At 38.7% G+C, this 19,799-nt stretch overlaps 1 protein-coding gene and 1 long non-coding RNA gene across 2 annotated transcripts; one reads left to right on the top strand and one right to left on the bottom strand.

The window, feature by feature from the left end:
• Positions 1–7,164: 7,164 nt before the first annotated feature.
• On the bottom strand, positions 7,165–8,353 carry LOC139132960 (uncharacterized). Its single transcript, XR_011552506.1, has 2 exons — positions 8,181–8,353; positions 7,165–7,994 (listed from the first exon to the last, which is right to left on the bottom strand). It is a non-coding gene; the product is annotated as an uncharacterized lncRNA (long non-coding RNA).
• LOC139132959 (probable thiopurine S-methyltransferase) lies at positions 7,825–18,527 on the top strand. Its single transcript, XM_070699297.1, has 7 exons — positions 7,825–8,588; positions 13,216–13,555; positions 14,499–14,591; positions 15,002–15,131; positions 15,808–15,935; positions 16,084–16,214; positions 16,765–18,527. The coding sequence occupies exons 2-7, from the start codon at positions 13,269–13,271 to the stop codon at positions 16,911–16,913; spliced, it is 918 nt and encodes a 305-aa protein (XP_070555398.1). The 5' UTR covers positions 7,825–8,588; positions 13,216–13,268; the 3' UTR covers positions 16,914–18,527.
• Positions 18,528–19,799: the final 1,272 nt, after the last annotated feature.

Genomic DNA, 19,799 nt, shown 5'->3' with positions numbered 1-19,799 from the left:
TCATGCCGTTTGTGCAAGGTACTAAATAGCTCATTGAAACTTTAACAATTCGATTATCTACCTGGGTATAATATTTTTATCCATGATGGAACAATTGAATCTATGTAACAATTGATTGATCTTTAAATAAACTGATCGAGTGATCTGTCCAGTTCATCTAAATATATCTTTCTATCGAAGGATCTTTTCAAGCTATGTATGTATGTATGTATGTATGTATGTATGTATGTATGTATGTATGTATGTATGTATGTATGTATGTATGTATGTATGTATGTATGTATGTATGTATGTATGTATGTATGTATGTATGTATGTATGTATGTATGTATGTATGTATGTATGTATGTATGTATGTATGTATGTATGTATGTATGTATGTATGTATGTATGTATGTATGTATGTATGTATGTATGTATGTATGTATGTATGTATGTATGTATGTGTATAAGTGTATGTGTGTATATGTGTACTAGCCAATCCACCTACCTACAAACCCCATATACTTATCCATTCATTCATCTTTAATATCTATCTATGCATACAACTTCTACCTTACCTACCTCGCTCTTAATAATTCATTCAGCCATTCATTCATTCATTCAGACTCACTTAGTCATTTATTCATTCCTTCATTCTTTCATCCTTCCATTTGATCCATTCATAAATTAATTCATTCATCTATCCACCAATCAATCAACCTCTCCGTTCATTTATTCATTGGCTTCCTCACTCACTCACTCACTCACTCACTCACTCACTCACTCATTCACTCACTCACTCACTCACTCACTCACTCACTCACTCACTCACTCACTCACTCACTCACTCACTCACTCATTCATTCATCAATCCATTCGTCTGAAGAGTGACAAATTTATCAAGCAATATTTTGAATATCTAACTACCCCGCCTGGAGTCGATGTATTGATCTTGTCATTTTCTCTCAATCTGACAGGAATATATTGCAGTACACGTTGCAGGACAATTTTCGTCAGTGAAGCTGGGCTATGTTTTCGTTTCACCGAGTACGTGAAGTGCAGCGGGGTGTTGATCGCTGTTGAGATCTCAGTAATTCGGCTAATGATGTACAATGTTGAAACTCTGCCAAGACTTCCATTCAATCGGAGACTGTCAGGAGGCAAGACCGGATGTTGATGAAGGTGCTACAAAAGATTTAGCCCCTGGAGATCTTTCATACCTTTGTCTTGTGTGGTTTACAGAATGTTTTGTACTTGTGGTGCTGCTAATATTATGTTCACTTGCACAACCATTCAACGTGTACTCTGACGATTCCGTACCTGACCCACCCCCTACCAGATCTAATCATTTCTTTTTCACTCACACACGTATTAGTCTTGGCTTGTTTCATCCATATATATATTTCGTCAACCTTGTCCGCCCATTTCCCCGTAGTTTCCTATATTTACCTCTGTCCGTTGATTTATTTTATTCTGCACGCAAACTTACTCATTCACTGTCCCTGTTAAACTGCTCAATTAAAATTCTTACCAGTCGTTTTTGTCCCCTGATCGTGTTGGGTGTCCCGATGATGTACTGACCCCTCTCCCCGTGTCTCTCTGTCTGCCTTTATGTCACAAAATCTCTCTATATCTATGTGGCTCTCTCTTTCTGTCTGTCTTCGTCTCTGCCTCGCAGTCCCCCTCTCTTTTCATCTGTTTGTCTCTTTCCCCCCTCTCCTTCTTTTTATACATATCTGTCTCTCAGATTTCATTCCACGCAATATGCGAATACACACATGCACAACTCGTACAGGTATAACTCGTGTAGTTGTGGTTCCTTTATATAACATATAAAATCTCTCTGTTAAGTTATACCTTTCCTTACAATTGCTTTCAAGTAAACCTATTTTGAAGATGCTCTGATATTTGAACGACATTTTGGATTGGCGATGTCGTGTACACACATCCCAGCACTGAACGTATTTCGACTCTCCCAATACCATGCAATTAACAATACATTAGAAATATTAGAAAAAAAGACCGACTTTGTACAAATACAACAGTTGTATCCCTGAAAAGTTGTAAAGTTGTGTGTCACACTATTCTTGGCAAAAATGAATTGAAATTTCCTTTAATCGCTTTATTGTCTTGACAATGTCTCTATCCTATTGGATCAGAGTATCAACGATAACGACGAATCTCAGCCAAGTGTTCAGTGTTTATGTTTCTGAACCCGTTCGTTCCTTTCCAGTCTGCGCACACATATAGCTCCGTCGGTGTCGCTAAACTCATGGAGCTAGAAATCTCAATGTCCCTACTTAATTGTCGAAGTTTTCGTGATCCAAAAAACTTTCTTGTATGATGTACAGGACTCTTTACGAAGTATCAGGTGATGATTTTAACCTTCGGTTTTTTTACAGTCAGACGTACTCTTTGGCACAGACGATATAAAGCGTCAATCCCTGAATACAAAAAAATAAAGCAACATCAAGGTTATCGTCTGTCTGGTATGGTAATTATAATGGACTTGTGTGTATCCAGGCTAAAGCTTTCCTTAAAGCTTGTAATTTGATCGTTAGGACAAAGATTTCTGACTGCGATAACTTATCGCAGCGTCCAACATGACCCTTTGTGAGTGGAAATGGACGTCAAGCCGGATACAACTTGTATAAGCACTACTTTCAATTTGTGATATGCCAATATGACCAGAGAAGTTATATAATCTTGTTTAAAAAATAACTGACAGCAGAAGATAAACTGACGGAAGACATCATAACAGAACAGAATGAAATATTGTTAAAAGAAAAGGGCAAAACAAACGGCAGAAGAGATCGATGAAGAAGAAGTGTGTCGAATAAAGTATGAGAGAATCGAAACTGCAATGTTTTCAGCAATTTCACTTTAACTCGCGAAAGCCACGCACGCCCACTTTTACTCGTTTGTGTACCGTACTTGGTGTCTGAAAAAAAGAGAGATTAGATTGATTCTGTCGAATATCACAATACGTTTCAATGTAGGCAACAGGTTGCTCAAATATTGATTTCATTGTGTATGCATAGCGCACAGCAAACGACAGGTAATTTCAATCACGATATGGTTACCTTCTCCGTTTTCTCAGTATTGTCTCCAATCAAGTTCAAGTTATACATCAGATTCCGATGAATACATTGTACATCCAATGTCATTTTGCATTGCTTAAGGTAGTATGCGCCTCGAAAGAGAAAAACTTAGATTTTTGCTCAAACTTTCGTGAATGAAACTTTCAACCACTCTCTTACCAAATCAACAATAAAAAAATCTAGGAATCTAGGAACACCGTGCAAAGTTTGAAACTAGCGAAACAAATTACACAACATTTTGCGATATTTGTAATTCAAAATGGCCGCCCCCCCCCCCCCCCCGTGTTGACTCTATGGCGGAAAAAAATTTTTTTTTTCGAAAAAACTAAGCCAGCGAAAGTTTTTCTTTCCCCATGAGCTTTAAAATGGGCCCCAACAATCGGTAGATCAGAAAAGAATTGTAGAAATTTGAGAGTCCGACTATCTGTCCTCGAGGTGCGTTCTAGCTTAATAAAAACTGAGAGAAACTTGCTATTATTCTGTGTGTATAGCCATGGTGATATATGTGTTGATTGGCACATGTACAAGTTTCCGTCAAGGATGCATACGATAGAGGCTCGACCTCATTTCATCTCGTAAATTTTATCGTCTGACACACTGTTTAAAAGCATTCGTGTCACCCACAAGTATGCTGTAGATTCGGTCGTTCACTTGTGACCGGCGTTCCGAATGCTCAGTGGACAGTAACCTTGAACATGGTAATCTTGGCCTGCTGGTTGTAACTAACGTCTTTCAGATCGTCCTATGCTATACAGACTGTGTGTCTCAGCCTATTACACAGAGTAAATATCGTCCATCAAGCTAACTATATGACCTATAACAAGAGTGATCTACAATTGCGTGATTTTGATAAATGGTAATGAGTTAGACGGGGCATCGTCTCCCTCGGGCAGTTCACAAACTTTTTGTGTGGTACAGTAGCTGTCACATACTTTTCAACATCGTCTGTGGTCTGGCAAGCATGCGAGATTTTCTGACAGTCGTCCTGCGTCTGTCCAGTATTTTACTTCATATGAAATTTAATGTGATGCACTTTTACGTATTGGAGATTACGAACTACAAGATTATCAAGGCCGTATACTCTCCGCCCTGAAAAATAACAAAAGTTGCGAATCAATCACAGCTATTCAAATGGAATCATAATGATAGATGCTGTAGTAGTTTTGGTACGATAACCCAGAACTTGGATACCATACTAAAACTATACAGAGGCTCTTTAAATATTAATGACGTCATTTACAGGTCATATACTCTTTACTAATTACTAAATATATTTGTGTGTTTTAGTATAATAGTATCAAGAAGATTGCATATACAATATATGAACATGATTAACAGAATTTGCATTTGCTGAGTTCATTCAGGAATTTCTACCGTACACTTTCAGTTTTCTTCACAAACTATCAGTCATGGCATGGTATGGCCCAAGTGACTTTTCCCGCCTATGAACAGTGTAAATAGTGTCCTGCGAACATTTGCAATAATCATAAACATGCATTAAAGTTACGGAGACGGCTGATGTGAAACAAGCCGCAAATGCATACATATAAAAATTCTTCAAGGTTGTGTCCCTAGCTTTGCTGCTTGTGAGGTAACACACACTTTACGTACACGTTACGTCAAGGTCAATCTGAGTAAATGTAAGAAATGATACCTAAACGAGAAACAAATATATGATTATATTCATAGCCGTGATCCGTGCTGTGCTTTACTGAAATTACGTCGTAAATCGAGGACACAGCACTCTGTCAAAATTATTCTTTCAGAACTATTCTTTTAAATACGTCAACTATGAATGAATGAATGAATGAATGAATACATAAATAAATAAATAAACAAATAATGAATAAATTACTGGCTGCATGCCTACTCTTCCTATGGCTTATTTATATAATCATTGTAAACTCTGAGAACTTCTCAGACTTTCATGGATTTCATTATTATGATTGACGTTTACCGTAAACTCGTCACACACCGCCTCGTCACCTGTGACGTCATGATTCATATTTCCCTGATGACGTCATAAAGGTCTCGTACTTTGCTAATAAGATTTCATAGATTTTGTAATATATCTTTAAGTTCTCGTATTTTGCTTGTAAAACCGTCAGCCTCATCGGCGTCCCAAGAAATGCTAAGAGCCTCTGAGTCGGGAGTTTTAAAATCACGTCTTGTAAATTTTTAATGAAGGAGTGCGTAGCAACAATCATATAGCCTGGAAAACTGCATCTAGTGCATTTTTAATGAATGAGAAGAATACAAACTATGCGATCCAATCCGGGAAGAGAACAAAAACAGCCTGATAACACCCAGTGATCCAAATTTTCATTGAAAAGGAACAAAATACTATCAATCACAAACTAAAATGGAAAATATAGAAAACCACAATATCCCACACTCGAAATTTTGCGACTAAATAGTTTAATGTAAATGGTCACGTGAACCGATGAAATAGTAAAATTTTCCCATATTTCGACTTCCATTCATTGATTTCAGGATAAAAAAATGATTAGCCAATTTAATGTCACTGATTTAGAACTCGAGAGTTCTGGTTATAAACCGATGCCATTTACCACTGTAACACTCATAATGAGTAAAAGAGAATATTATGTTTTACACTTGTTAAACCAACCACGGTAAGTTAGGGTTCCCAAAGAACGTGATTATATGGAGAAATATTTATGATTTGTGTTTTTAAGACTTACAAAATACCCTTTTCAATCTGCCTTGTAAACACTTTCCAGCTCTTGCAGTGTGACATTTTGACTTTACCACGAAACGAGCCACATAATACGCACCATCAACCTCGGGTCACGACCTTTGACCTTTGCCTCAGTACTCCTTGAGCCCATCCTGTTTGTGAGTCACTGAATGTATTCGTCCAGATACTACGCAAGCAAGCCTCGGGGCATGGGAACCACAGACAGTTTACCGATGAGAAAGTTTTACGACTTTGACGAAATTTACGGGCTTGCTTTTTCCGCCGCCGCTGCTTTCAAAACAAAAACATAGCGGCGTAACAAACAGGAACGTACCTTCCGACAGGTCCTTGTCGGAAATAAGAATAGCGATTAGTCTTTTTAATGAGAACATCGTCCCTGAATTTTATTATAATGACCATATACACCTTGACAAAGCTATGTTTTCGAGTCAAGGACAATTTTGTGTTTTACGAGCAATACACTTCTAGGCTTCTGAAATAGATAAGGCTAAGAAATTCTGTGTACAGGCCTATATTTGCTGATATTGTATGCCTTGAAAACACATGATCATCAAGTTTTTGCAAATATTATTGTGTTCGATTCTCTTTTTGAATTCATTTTCTCTGCTTGACGGTTATAATTTCAAATCGAAGTATTTTCGTTTTTTAAGACATATAGACTGAAATACATCTGTTATTTATTGAAGCTAGATAAAATGACTGATATCATTGATAATAACATTGTGTGGTGGTGGTGATGATGATGATGATGATGATGATGATGGTTATGATGATGATGATGATGATGATGATGATGATGATGATGATGATGATGACGACTACGGCGGCGTAGACGACGATGATGATGATAACAATGACGATGGCGACGACGATGATAACAATGACGATATACAAGGATTTGGGTGATGTCACAACATTTCCTTCATGCTTAGCCAATGACAGCAATGCGAGGTTTTACTGTGGACCAGCACACACTACGTAGTGATCGCATGTCGACTATTCACTCTGCCTTGTGCGTCATTTAAACGAAAGCATCTGACAAGTATTGAATATAATCATGGCGTTAATCCAGGAGAATGCTTCAGAGAAAATACTGTAAAATTGCAAACGAAGAAAGGCCTCTTTTGACATGGGTGACTGTTTTGTCGCTGTTGTTTGGTGTTAGAAGCAGAAGAATAAAAAAGATTTTTAGGTCTTAAGAAAGTATTGAAATTTTGTGATGATTTACAACATTACAGAGAGACAATGAAGTGGAAATTAAATTATTGAAAATATCAGAAACGAAAAACTGCCAATTTTTTTTACTCTAGGTTATCAAAATGTTAGATGTTAAGAAGAGAAAATATTGAGCAACATAATATATTCGGAAGAACGAAACCATATTTCTAATAACTCATGATGATCTCAAAAGTTACAAAACATCTGTAAAGCAAAAATACATAACAGATTGAAATGTAAAGTCAAAAGTAAAATAGAAAGAAGAAAAAACAGTTTTGGAATCAATAGTGAATTTTTAAAGTTGTTTCTCTTTTACAAGTTCCGCTTCTATATACAAATCTCACTGCACATGACCGGCGTACATCAGTATGACGCAAACACACGCAATAATAGCAGTATTTACATCGAATCTAATATTTTTATTTGGCCGCAAAGTAGCTTAAGGGAAACCAGGTCCAGCGATTTCACGCCAACGTAAGCAGATCGTTGGCACTGACGTGACATTTCATCGGAAAAATAGGTCTTCCGTCTCAGCTTGTTTACATTAGCCTCTTTTCATTTACAACCATTCCTTTTTAGAGCCACTAAAAATCAATCTCCAGTCAAGCGCCTTTTTACCCGATCCTGTTGTTTTGCTACAACTACTGCGCTGAACGCTAGTATCCACATCAGACGTACAGGACTTAAAGCATAGGTCTGCAATGAATGGGTGATGACGTCATGACTTTGCAGGAAATTTTCCCTTTGCAATTCACAAAAAGCTTTCGGAATCTTCTTTGTGTTTCCTCGCTCTAGCGGGGTGGTATTTTCCCCTCAGCCTTTCAACTGATATTGTCCATTTACTGCGTAGTGGCGGACGTCTCCCGCCCCTTGGAGTTCCATTCATCTGGCTTTTCTATGTACACGGTTGTACCACTACTGTGGAAGGGAGCGGAACCCATGGGAGATGATATGTGCTGGGGGACAGGACATCACTTGAAACAAATGGAAGGTCAATACAGGATAATTAATAAAATGAAGGCAAATATGAAAGTTTTGATCATTTAATGATGTATTAAGTCTTGTTAAACAAAATTTCAAGAAAGACGTTTATCTGGAAGGCGTTGAAAAAAAAAAGTTAAAATGACTGTATCCTTTCATTACTAAGAATAATAAATTACCGTAAAACAAAATCAATTTTTCATCCCATATTTTCCGGATCCCTGCCGCACGTACTTCCTGTTGACATTAAACACCTGTAAGATACAAGGAAGATCTCCTTCCTCCTCCCACGCATATCAGTGAAAGTGTCCTGTCCCAGTCGGTTCACGCTCCGTACGTCCCCCACACTTTTGCCGCATGGTGGCACGGTCCGAAGACAAGCCTGGTCGGGACAAAAGGACGCTCATGAATATTTCATGAGGTGCAAATGTTTAAAAGAAGCTCTCTTAATAGAGCGCATTACATACAGCAGCTGGCAGCCTGATCAGCTGGCCCCAGTGAACACCAAATCAAGACGCCAGCATATCGGAATATTTCCAAGGACTCATTGGACCCTGAGAATATCTTGAACTTCTTCAATATTCCAGGTGGGTATCTTTCATTATCTCGATAACAGAATGTGCCTTCATGTTTAAAATACAATTGTCAGTGACTGATGAAGATGAAGTTACACCGGTTGCTGACGTTGGATGCAGTCCTTCATTTTTATGAGAGACAAAAAGGAACATCGGTGGAATTCAAAGTTTTTTCCCCAAGTCGGTTTGATTTCGATTGTGCAAAATATATATTTCATACCAAATTTCCCTCGGTTGACAGCGTGTCAGGCATCGTGAATGTCGCTCACTCCAATCAAATTTCCGACGAAACCTATGCCCTCTTGAGTCGATGGCCCCGTGAACTTTTCACACCAAAAGGCGGCCAACTTATCCAACTGGGACACAAGTGTGACCGGCTCTCTATACATTATCCCCTTCACAAATGCTATAGCGAGCAACTATAACTTTCCCGGGCTACCGTTTCCGTGATCAGACGAAAATTTCACCTCGCAGGATCGATACTAAAGAAACCACACAGTCATAGTCTCAGATTCTTTAATTTCCATTTGATCTGTGACCTAAAATCGGCATGTCCTGACTGACATAAAATACCGCACAGATCTTGAACTCAAAACATACGGTATTGCTTCAAGAAACTCATTTCCTGGGTCAGCCTAAATATGAAATATAATATGATAAATATAAACAACTGACCGCTGTCGGTTGCAAACATGTACAATGCGTTTTATGTTCTCAATAGCACAGCTAAGCAGTGGAGTAGCGCGACCCACCCAGGCAGAACGGCTGAAACGCTCTGGTGTTTACTATGGTTGTACATGGCATTTAGAGGAGGGATAGTCTTACTCCTAAATACACTAAGACGCAAGCCAACCAGACAAACTTTTTTCCCCCACTTTGTAGACTGTCTGACCCCGAGGTCAGATTTTGAAAATGCTTGTCAATGGGATATCCCCGCGCCATATGGACCCGGCCGGTGAACTTGTGCGTCGAAGCTTGTACTTGCTAAAACGTGCACATTTGCCGATAAATTAAGTGATGCATACATAGGCTTTAAAAAACTTTGTGATTTCCTGTTGTAGATTAGAAAGAACTTCAGCACGCGCATCAAATACGGAGTGTAAAGGCGGCCATGTGTGCAGCTCTGAGTAGAAGCGCATCGACCCCGATACAACGCATGTCGTGTGCTGCTCAGACTCGCTGTTCGGTCAACCGCTGCTTCACAGTACAATTGCAAGCTATTTGCATCTGTATCGCTACTCGGTGTAACTAGATTTCTTGTGAAAAAAAGAAAACAGTGTATGAAGGCATTGGAAACAAAGGCCTGGAGATTTAAAGACATCTCTTTACTGCTCACTCTGTTCGCGGAACAAAGTAAATGCTGAAATGTCGGGAACTTCTCCGCTTCGACTGATCTCAACCACTTTTATTGGTCAAGATTTACTGATAGATGTGCGAAACGCATAATTCAACGATCGAGTTGAATGTCAACATTTAATACAGAAAGACCTACTTCTGGCATAGGTCTCGTCTCTTTGTGCCTTGTGACAAAACCTGCTCTGGTGTTTACGCACATGGTAATATTACGGTAGCCGAGAACTTACAACGTAGAGCGTGACTTGCTGCGGGTCGACGTACAGCTCCAGCAACAAGTTTTTGGTTCCTTGTTTGTGTACAACTCAAGGTTTTCCTTCTGGAAAGAGTAATTATCTCAGACGTAAAGGGCAGAGAAACCGTGTGCAAAACTATTCAAGAAGTACATAATTATCGTAATCACACCAGGATGTTCAAGGCGACAAACCTTTGTGGCTTTCATTGACCAGTTCCGTGTACATTGTCATGGGACCTTGGTTACATGTGGACCTATTACAGTGTGTGCACGTCTATCATGGCAAATTTGTAAGAAGTCTTCTCTCTGAAAAGTACTATGAGTTGCAAGAAGGAAAGATGACAGTCAAAATAGGCACTTTCGTGTACAGGAAATTGGAAATTCCGGTCTTCAATAGCCTGTACAGTTAGCTGCGTGAGGTTTTAGTAAACGTACGTACCGGAATGCTCGAAAGACTCGTACAAATGCATCACCGTTTTGGCTTCAAAATTTTCTACTTGTCTCACCGTTTTGGCTTCAATTTTTTTTCTTGTCTGCGACATGTAAGATCAATAGGCAGTTCTTGTGCTTGGCGTCGCAAACTACATTTGTGCACAGTCCCTATACCCTAGTTTGCCTACATGCCAAGTATTCATAAACTGGAAGTCATTGACAAAACGATGCCCTAAACCGAAAACAGCGGAGTGGGCAGTTCATCACAATAGCATTTCCCTCGTGTTCCCGTAACACCACTCTGACGAGTTCATCGTGAGTATAACACCAACACTCGAAAATACATCGGCCAAATGTCTATTTACACGCGAGACAACGAGATGGCGTTGGTTTCCACTTATCCCACCTGCTCAGTAACGACAGTTCGCACACAGAGCAGAGCGACAGTTGAATAGTGCTCGCCCCGCCCAGTGTCTCACGATTTCTCAATGCGGACACTCATCATGAGGGGCATGGCAACGGAATGCGGCCATGTGTCTGCGGGTATCTGCTGACAATAAACTAACAGTTTTATGGATGTAACATGTGTACAGTCAAAAGGTTGTGTAAATCGCTCCAAATGGTCCTTTGCAGTGTTGCTGATTTGAGCTAACTTTATCCGCAGTTTGAATTTAGAACACAGATAGATATATCCCATCGCAGTAGCCTTGGTTCACAGTATGTTTTATATCAACGTACTAGCTATTGCATTCACGATTTTATGTGTATTTTTTGATGTCAGGGTTCGTGGCATCTTTACTGCCCCCCACTATAGCACAAACAATAAATACTTTTTGTAAGTCTGTGCAAAGACACAAGAACGCGGTAACTATGCCAACTCAAAAGCGAAAAATAAAAATAAAAAGTGCCAGCCCGGTATGCAATGTTGATCTTTACTCTCTACTGGGTTCTCTCTGTGCCACTGTTTATTGACGTTTGGCACGTGATTTTCGAGGTGAACGATCAGCAAGAAAATTCACGGTCAAGTGGATTTCAATCGCAAGCAGGCTCACGTTCGTGGACATGAATGGATGATTTTGCCGATCCATCATCGAGGTTGACATCACATCATATCGCACACAGAATGCTGAGTCGTAACTGGCGAGCACTCCCCTAGTGTTATCGCTAAGAATTGTGCACCAAAACTTGAAATAGAAGATAATGTGGTGACGTGTAATATTAGGCAGATCCTACACACGACTTACGATGGATAAGCCATGAAATGTTACATTTTGTTAGTGTCACGATAAACGGTATCTTCTTATGTCTACGTCATCATCGTTAGCACATGTTTTTCAGATTTAAAGAGCAAACAATTCTATGGCAATGAAAGAGTGGTGATAATCATTACGAGGATTGTGGAGGAGCTAAATACGATGTTTATAAATTGAACACGGTCTATCAAATCAAAGGAAAATATCCACGTCATGACTGGTGATTTATCGTGTTTAGTTCAAAAGTTAAACTTCTGGAATTGCGATGATTACATCGATTCTTAAATCACACATGCACGCTTCCCCCAAAACCATCTTTATAATTTAAAGTTTGTAGATTAAAGTCCGTCAAATCATACTTATGAGTAGAGTCGTTTAATGGTGGAAACTTGGCACTGTCGGACGGTTTTCTAGATGTCAATAATTTGTGTCAGACCGGAAAAATGCGGAAAGGGGTCTTTGATTTAAATAGGCATCTGCTGGCTGCCCTTTGCTCAGTTGCCTACAGTTTAGAAGATGGACAACGTAGCCTGTGGGCTTTCAGTGTGTGAGAGCGGTGCGGGAGACCAATTTTCTGTCATCGCCTGCTCTTAAGGACGTCCCCAACCTTTAGACCTAACAGAGAGTTGTGAGTTAACATGTAAGCTTTGACAACGATAGATGGCCCTAATTTGTTACTGTCAGGTTAAAAAGCCGTGATGACGCTATGTTACACTTAATTAGCACCTTCAGCCGTGTCCGGCTGTGTCAATTTCAATCGATCCGTGCGAACTGACTGTGGTACACGACTGTTGCGTCTCGCAGGCTTGCTGAGATATTTTGTTCCAATGTGATTGATAGCGTGATCCATCATTCAAACTGACATCGGCCAAACACGAGTCCATGACTGCCAATGCTACCGCTTTCATCAAATCGGAAGTCCGCTGTTTTATTGCGTGAACGTACCGATGAAGGTCGCAAATGTTCGGTTGCAGTTGTTTAGCCAGTGGGGGCGCTGTTCTCGAATATCTGTCGAAGAGTCGGGAGGATGAAACCGGTTACTTGAATAAAAAAAAATATCCCCGGTTTAAAGGACTTCCGTTGATTGAATGGGGTACATGACTGGGTGACAAAAATACTGACTTAGAAAACAACTCGTAAACACGTATACGAACACACTGGTAGCTTCTTTTCATTTTTCGGTGCCAAATACTCAGTATTTGAGACAGCCAGGATGTAGGGAGTTTTAGCAATTATTTGTAATCAAAGAAACAGTGATTATACTGTAATTTTACCATCCTTGCAAGTATGTTTGATAATTACGCATCGTCTCATATCTGAGAAAGAGTTAGTAATTAGTGCAACTGTAACACTTTAATTTTCACAGATATTAGACGCAAAGAAGACGTGAGTGTAAGGAAAAGCTTACAATAAAAAAACATGGCAGAAATCGCGAAGGAAAATGGGGTGGTTCAGAACGGATCTGAAAACATCCAGGGCAAAAGCGTCGAAAATGGCATCCAAGAAGTCAAACAGAAGTCATCTGAAGTCGCACAAGGGAAAGACATGGACAATGGCGTCAAAGAAGTCGAAGAGAAACCGAGTAGAACGGGCAAGAAGAGGAAAAATCAGTTCGGTGATTACGATGAGAGCTACATGAGTGTTGACTCCTGGCGAAAGCGATGGAAGAAAGGGCAAACCAGGTTCCATATGCCTAAAGTCCACCCGTAAGTGATTTTTCATCATCCTCACACAATAAGAGTTGCAGTATCTAGGACTACAGTCAAGTGTTAGGGACAATAATGTAATGTAAATGCAATATACTAGCTAGTGTACCGTGTGAAAGATAAATTGAACAAAATTCTGGCATGGATCTAACACAGTGAAACAGTGAACCTAGTCTAGGATTAGTTTTAAAGATACAATTTGCTCTTCGTATTTCGATTTAGAACCGCTGGTTTACTCTTTACTCAACGTTTCTTTGTTGCCGATCGTCTCTCTGATGTCGATATTACCTCTCCCCTCACGAATAGCAGCCAAACTATCTATGAATAAACACTATAAAGTGTACCATCCCCTCCTGTCCTCCCCTGCCCTCCTCCTTCGAGTTATAGGTTTCATTCACTGTTCTAAGATCTTGAGCGACCGGTAAACAATGTGCTGCATTTCACATATAACTTCATTCAAAGGGACATAAGCTGTAACTTGTAGTAAGTTTTTCAGTATTCTGCTTCTGTATATCAACTACCGTGTCTGACCCTAATCCACATGTCATACTGAAATTTCAAGTATTCTTTTTGTCAACACAGCTTGTATGTGTGTAGTGATCATTGTTTATTGTTTACAAATGAATTCTAGTCCGGACTTGAATGCAATTTTCAACAATAACAATGGAGATTATACTCATATAGATTGTGTTGATATACTAAATTAAAGTACAGTTTAGGGATTCAATACAGAAAGTGTAGGGAAACCACAAAACAAAAGTTCTGAAAATAGCCAAAAGATACAGCTTATGGAGCTTTAAGCATGTTTTTTTCATTATAACATCGATCTCAACTAAATTGACCAAATGTGACAATAAATGATATTTCATTTAAAGTCCTGGGACACTATGTAATAATTTGTTTGACTATTTCTGATAAATTACTTGACACTTATGCTTTGCAGGATGTTGGAGAAGAACTTCGAATGGCTGACCAAGGGGGAGAAGAAACAACGGGTTTTTCTTCCTCTCTGTGGAAAATCCTTAGATCTGAACTGGTAATTATTGAGAAATCAAATCATACTATGAATGCAACTCGTCAAAATTAACGAAGCACTGGTGTAATGTCATAGTTACTATTTCTACCATTTAATCAAGTACGAAAATACAAGCAGCTTACACGGAATTACAAATTTGAAATTGGGATTTCCATAAACTAAGGACGAAACTTCGTTTTATGTCACTTATGTCTTACTAGAACCCTAGCCAATCGAGTACAGACAATTTATTGGTTCCATTTCTATTGAGAGTCCAATTAAACACATTTTTCATCAACTACAAATACCTTTACAAGAATTAAGTTTCGCTGATTTGGTACATTTGAGACGACAACAACTCGGGACGCAAAGACAGTCGTGCTGACTAAGCTTTAACTTCCGACATTAATTTTCCATGTTTCCTCTTGTAGGCTGGCGGAGAAAGAGCAGATCGTCATCGGTAATGAGTGTTCTGCTGAGGGATGTGAACAGTTTTTCAAAGAAAATGAGTTGGAATTCACGAAAGAGAGCTTGAAAGACACCGTAGGCGACGTGTATAAGGTAAGTTAATCTCGTTGTCTGCAATGACGAACTCCAAGATTCTCTCGTATCCTAAGTGTGTTGTCTTAACCATAGACCCTCGAGAAAACGTTAATGTCTTAACGCACGAGTAGCTATAACTTTGGCCTTGGATTTTTGTTTGCATCGTATTTGACTTAAGTCCTTCGAAACAAATGTATTTTGATTTGTATGTCAATTGCAAGTTCATGTTAGGTTCCTGTCAAGCTAACACAGCGTCGGTACATATAATTGTGTTCCATATTCAAATTTTAGTCCTGACCAAAATTTACTTGTCAACAATATCAGTGCAGTCTACACATGTACTGGCTAAGATCATAAGCTGAGTAACTGTGTATCCCAACATGCTTTGGGGATTAGAACAAGAAGCTGTAGTGATATTAACAATAAAATAGTGGGAATAAATCACCAAAAGTAACAATGACGGTCCTTTTGACTGCTTCAGCGCAGGCAGCTATCGTCTTCACATTACTGTGTTTCTTAACCTGAAGTCAAACACGATGCTAGAGCAAAAATCAGAAAATAAAGTCCGTGATAAAGGCTTGTATGCAGAATGGTTATAGAACCATGATCAGAGAGTGGGTTTGAAAATTGTATAGTTTGACAACTTATTAAAATTGATACTCCTGACATCAAACTGTTCAAATTTTTATTTCAGGCTAAGGACAAAGACATTACTATTTACTGCTGTGATTATTTTAAACTGACAGAAGATGTAATTGGTACTTTTGACTGCATATGGGACAGGGGCGCTCTCGCTGCTATTGATCCTCAAGACAGAACGAGGTAAGAATGGCGCCCTCTATCCAGTAAATGATCGTTATTTTCTCACAGTCAACACTCAGGCATCACATCACATCACATCACCCCTCTATCAACAGTAATGCTGGTCTATAAAAACTTGCTCACTTTCTTCAATGAAATGTTTTTGCAGATATGCTAAAGTTATAACGCCGCTGCTTCGGAAAGGAGGACGCTATCTTCTTGATCTATTCCAGCTAGACCATGAATCGTTTGTGGGTCCGCCGTATGACTGTAAACCGACAGACGTAGATGACATGTTTGGTGAGTATATGTCTTACCCTTGTACACATAATTGCAAATGGAATTTTATTTTAAGCTTTTAAACTTGATAATGGCACAGGCACCCGTGAGCGTGGAAGGAACTCTCCTTTCACAGTTTTGTTTCTCCATGTCGTTCTGTTGCAGTGTGCCCACCTTGTCTCAATATAGTTCCAGTTGGCATAAAATCTCTTTCCCATGCACGTTCCATTTCTGCCAGCGAATTTCTTAGTGAATATGTCCATCCTGGCATGTCTGTTTCATTGTCCCTCTTTTCCCCAGTCTGTCAGTCTATCTGTTTGTCTGGCTGTGTCTTCCCTCCCCTCCCTCAACTCTCTCTCTCCCTTTCTCGTTCTCATTTAAAAGAAATAAATATCTCTAGAGGGCTTAAATGCACTTTCCTTTTAATATTAAGTCCGCTATAATGATTTCATATGAATAAATTTAAAAAATCCTGTATTAAGATGCCATTTATAACATATATGTCATCTCTGTAGGTATGACGACAGTTGTAAAATTGTCTGACGTAATTGTTTGATCTTTCTTGATACAGGCAAATATTTCAACATTGATAGAGTGGTGACACGTGATGCCCTTTCAGCCTGGCAGAGAGAATGGGGAGTTAAGTACTTCATCCAGGACGTATATCATTTCACACCCAAAGTCACAGAAGAGATCACCAAATGCGCATGCTCAAAATGACTCTGTTTAAGCGGACTCTATCATATCTATCTTCACATCGAACGTTCACTATGGATATCGGGCATGCGATTCTCTTTCAAAAATAATTTAGTTTGAGATTTATTTATTATCTGATGGCTTCTTGTATTTTCTGTTCTTTTTTGGAGACGTTGAATTTTTAGCTAAGAATGAACAAATTAAATCGACTTTTGAAAGTCACTGTGACAGAAACTGCAAGAAATAGGCAACCCATGTATTTTGTTCTTCTTATGTCTTGTTTCAATTCTTTCTGTTGTAAGATTCGAACGCAAGTTTTGTAACACAGATCTAGAAAGATTTTCCTTCATCTTGATAATAATACAGTGTACACAGTGATTGATACCTAATTGCTCTATAGAGTTTGAATGTTAAATTTTGTCTTCATATTCCGCTCTTTTTATGTGACATGGTATCAACTCAATTACCCTAATTTTGTTTTGAAACTACCACAGACTAGGGTGCTGTCATCCATAACCATTCTCAATTACTCCATTGTTATGAATTAGAAGCACAAAACAATAGAGAGAATGAGACAAAACGTGCGATACCTTTCGCGTACAAGAGGCTTTGACAATCGCCTGCGAAAAACACTTAATCAAAATGTGTGCTACATCTCTATATGACATCAGTTCAAGTTTTTACGTTTGTTTAGCTTACAAGTGAGCAATTACAATCAGCATTAGTGTAGAGTATTTTTTTCGGATGGAATGTTTTACTAGATGTTTGCATTGAAACAACGCACACCGAGTCCATACTGAGCAGGTGATCCTGTCACTGATTTTGAAATCACGCAGGACAATGAGATCAACTGCCATTGGCTACCATTGAACTTTGACATTATCGCAACGCGCTGGGTCGATAAACTGACGCTTCGTAAAAATTGTATTTTATTCAGGTACTAAACAAGGAAAAAACTTAATATGTGTACTTATAGAAAGTTTATTTTTCATTTTTCAGTGATTGTCTTTTTTTCCGAAATAGTAGTTTTTAAACATCCGTCGCGAGATAAAGACAGAATTATGAAATTATACAAAAAGCACGGTAAGTGTATACAGCAAATAAAATTCTATTTTTAATAGAGGAGCATTTTATATCATAGGTTTAGAAAAAATTGTCAGATACAGTGACAACATCAATACGACAGTTGCTTTGGCACTGCCTGTATTTTTACATCAATAATCAAGTATGTATTATTTCGGAAACGTTTACAGAAAAGTGACAGCGACGTATATAACAAGTCGTCAAATATCAGAGCCTGTCGTGTTCATCCGAAAACCGTTGTGAAGGAAAAAAACCAGAAGACGATGACGTCATCGCAACACAAGCTACACTCTTCAGCTGTGTGATGACGTCATGGCAACACAAGCCGCACACTGCAGGTGTGATGACGTTTCTTCAAATGATGCACTCTTTAAGAGTCCTCACATATCACAGGTGTCACTTGTTTGTACTATCTTTAATTCTTAGACAATCAAAGGCTGTAAGTCTCAAGTCGATAACCGTTCTTAGATTTTAACAAATACACCAATTCACTCTATTCTAACTAGATGACGTGTTTTAGATAACCAAAGTCACAATAAAAATGATGACACACGATCTAATCGTCTCTATTTTATATATGCCCCAGAGCGCAAAAAAGGTCAAACTTTTACGAGGTTTTCGCAGCTTTCATTTTTTAGAATCGTGATATTAATGTAAGTGTAGTTATTAATATAAAATGTGTTAGATATACCACATTGCGTCACAATGAACATTCCGGTAATTGCGTCTTCATAAGGAGTGTAATATTTCTCATGTATATCATGATTTGACAATGAAAGTCCAAACGAAACAATGAAAATCGCATTTGAATATTTTTTCGATTGGTCTTGCTGTCGTTTGATTCCTTATTTCAATCTGAATCAGCGAAACAAAATATTTTCTCGACATCACGCCTTGACCTTTCAACCGTTTTAGGCAGCCAGGTATCCCTCGGCTGAAATGCTGACTTGGTATTTCTGTAGGACAAGGTAATGTACATCTTTGTCATTTTGCAAATGTTGAAATTTCTCTGGAAACTCACACGTCCGCTAATATGACTCGAACACACCAGCAGCAGGCCAGTTGGGGCGAAACGCATGGATTCGCCATGACGTAGTATTCGATTATTAGAAGAAGTTAACAGTTGTGTTGCAAACCATAGAGAAAGACGGCCATTTTGAATTTGAACTATCAACAAATTGAGAAATTTGCATATTCTTTTAAAACATCGCATGATCTCTCCTGATTTTTATACTTTGTTACTAAAGAATACTTATTATGTTTCCTTCTGGCAAAGAATTGGGATAAAGTTGTAAACATGAATATTCGCTGAGCGTAATACTTATACTCACTACTGTCCCTACATGTGGTGTTAAAGCCACTGAAAATGAATTTTTGACGCAACAATTATACAGCTCATTAAATACACAACACGAATCAAGTGAGCTTATCTAGCAGTTAGTTTGCATTTATCAAGTGTCCATGGTGATCACAGTCACTATGTACTGGGTCCCTGAAGTGCGCCCTCCGACTGCCGATAAAAACAGCCCAAAATACTAAAATACATATGTAGATGCGTTTTAGAGCATCCTCATATTGGTGATATGTTGTATGTTTGTTAACGACAGTATACAGTCTTAATACAGAAAATATTTTGATGTTGCACTCAGTAACGCTGCTTTATAATGAACACATTGAAACAAGGAATGATGCATAGTATTACGCATGGAAAATAACGTGTGTGTTTTCGTGTCTTTCCGTATCCGCCTGTTTGTGTGTGTGTTTGTGTGTCTTACCGTCTGTAAGTTTCATAATTCTCATTTTTTGAGTGATGGTTAAGTCTTCGAT

The sequence above is a fragment of the Ptychodera flava genome, chromosome 5, assembly GCF_041260155.1.
Source record: "Ptychodera flava strain L36383 chromosome 5, AS_Pfla_20210202, whole genome shotgun sequence".
NCBI lineage: Eukaryota > Metazoa > Hemichordata > Enteropneusta > Ptychoderidae > Ptychodera > Ptychodera flava.
Note: the sequence above shows the minus strand (reverse complement) of the source record. Positions and strands in the feature narration are given on the sequence as shown.

Coding starts and splice junctions, on each gene's coding strand:
- LOC139132959 (XM_070699297.1), top strand. CDS start 13,269: ATGGCAGAAATCGCGAAGGAAAATGGGGTGGTTCAGAACGGATCTGAA. Junction 13,556..14,498: donor CATATGCCTAAAGTCCACCC/GTAAGTGATTTT, acceptor TATGCTTTGCAG/GATGTTGGAGAAGAACTTCG. Junction 16,215..16,764: donor AGACGTAGATGACATGTTTG/GTGAGTATATGT, acceptor TTCTTGATACAG/GCAAATATTTCAACATTGAT.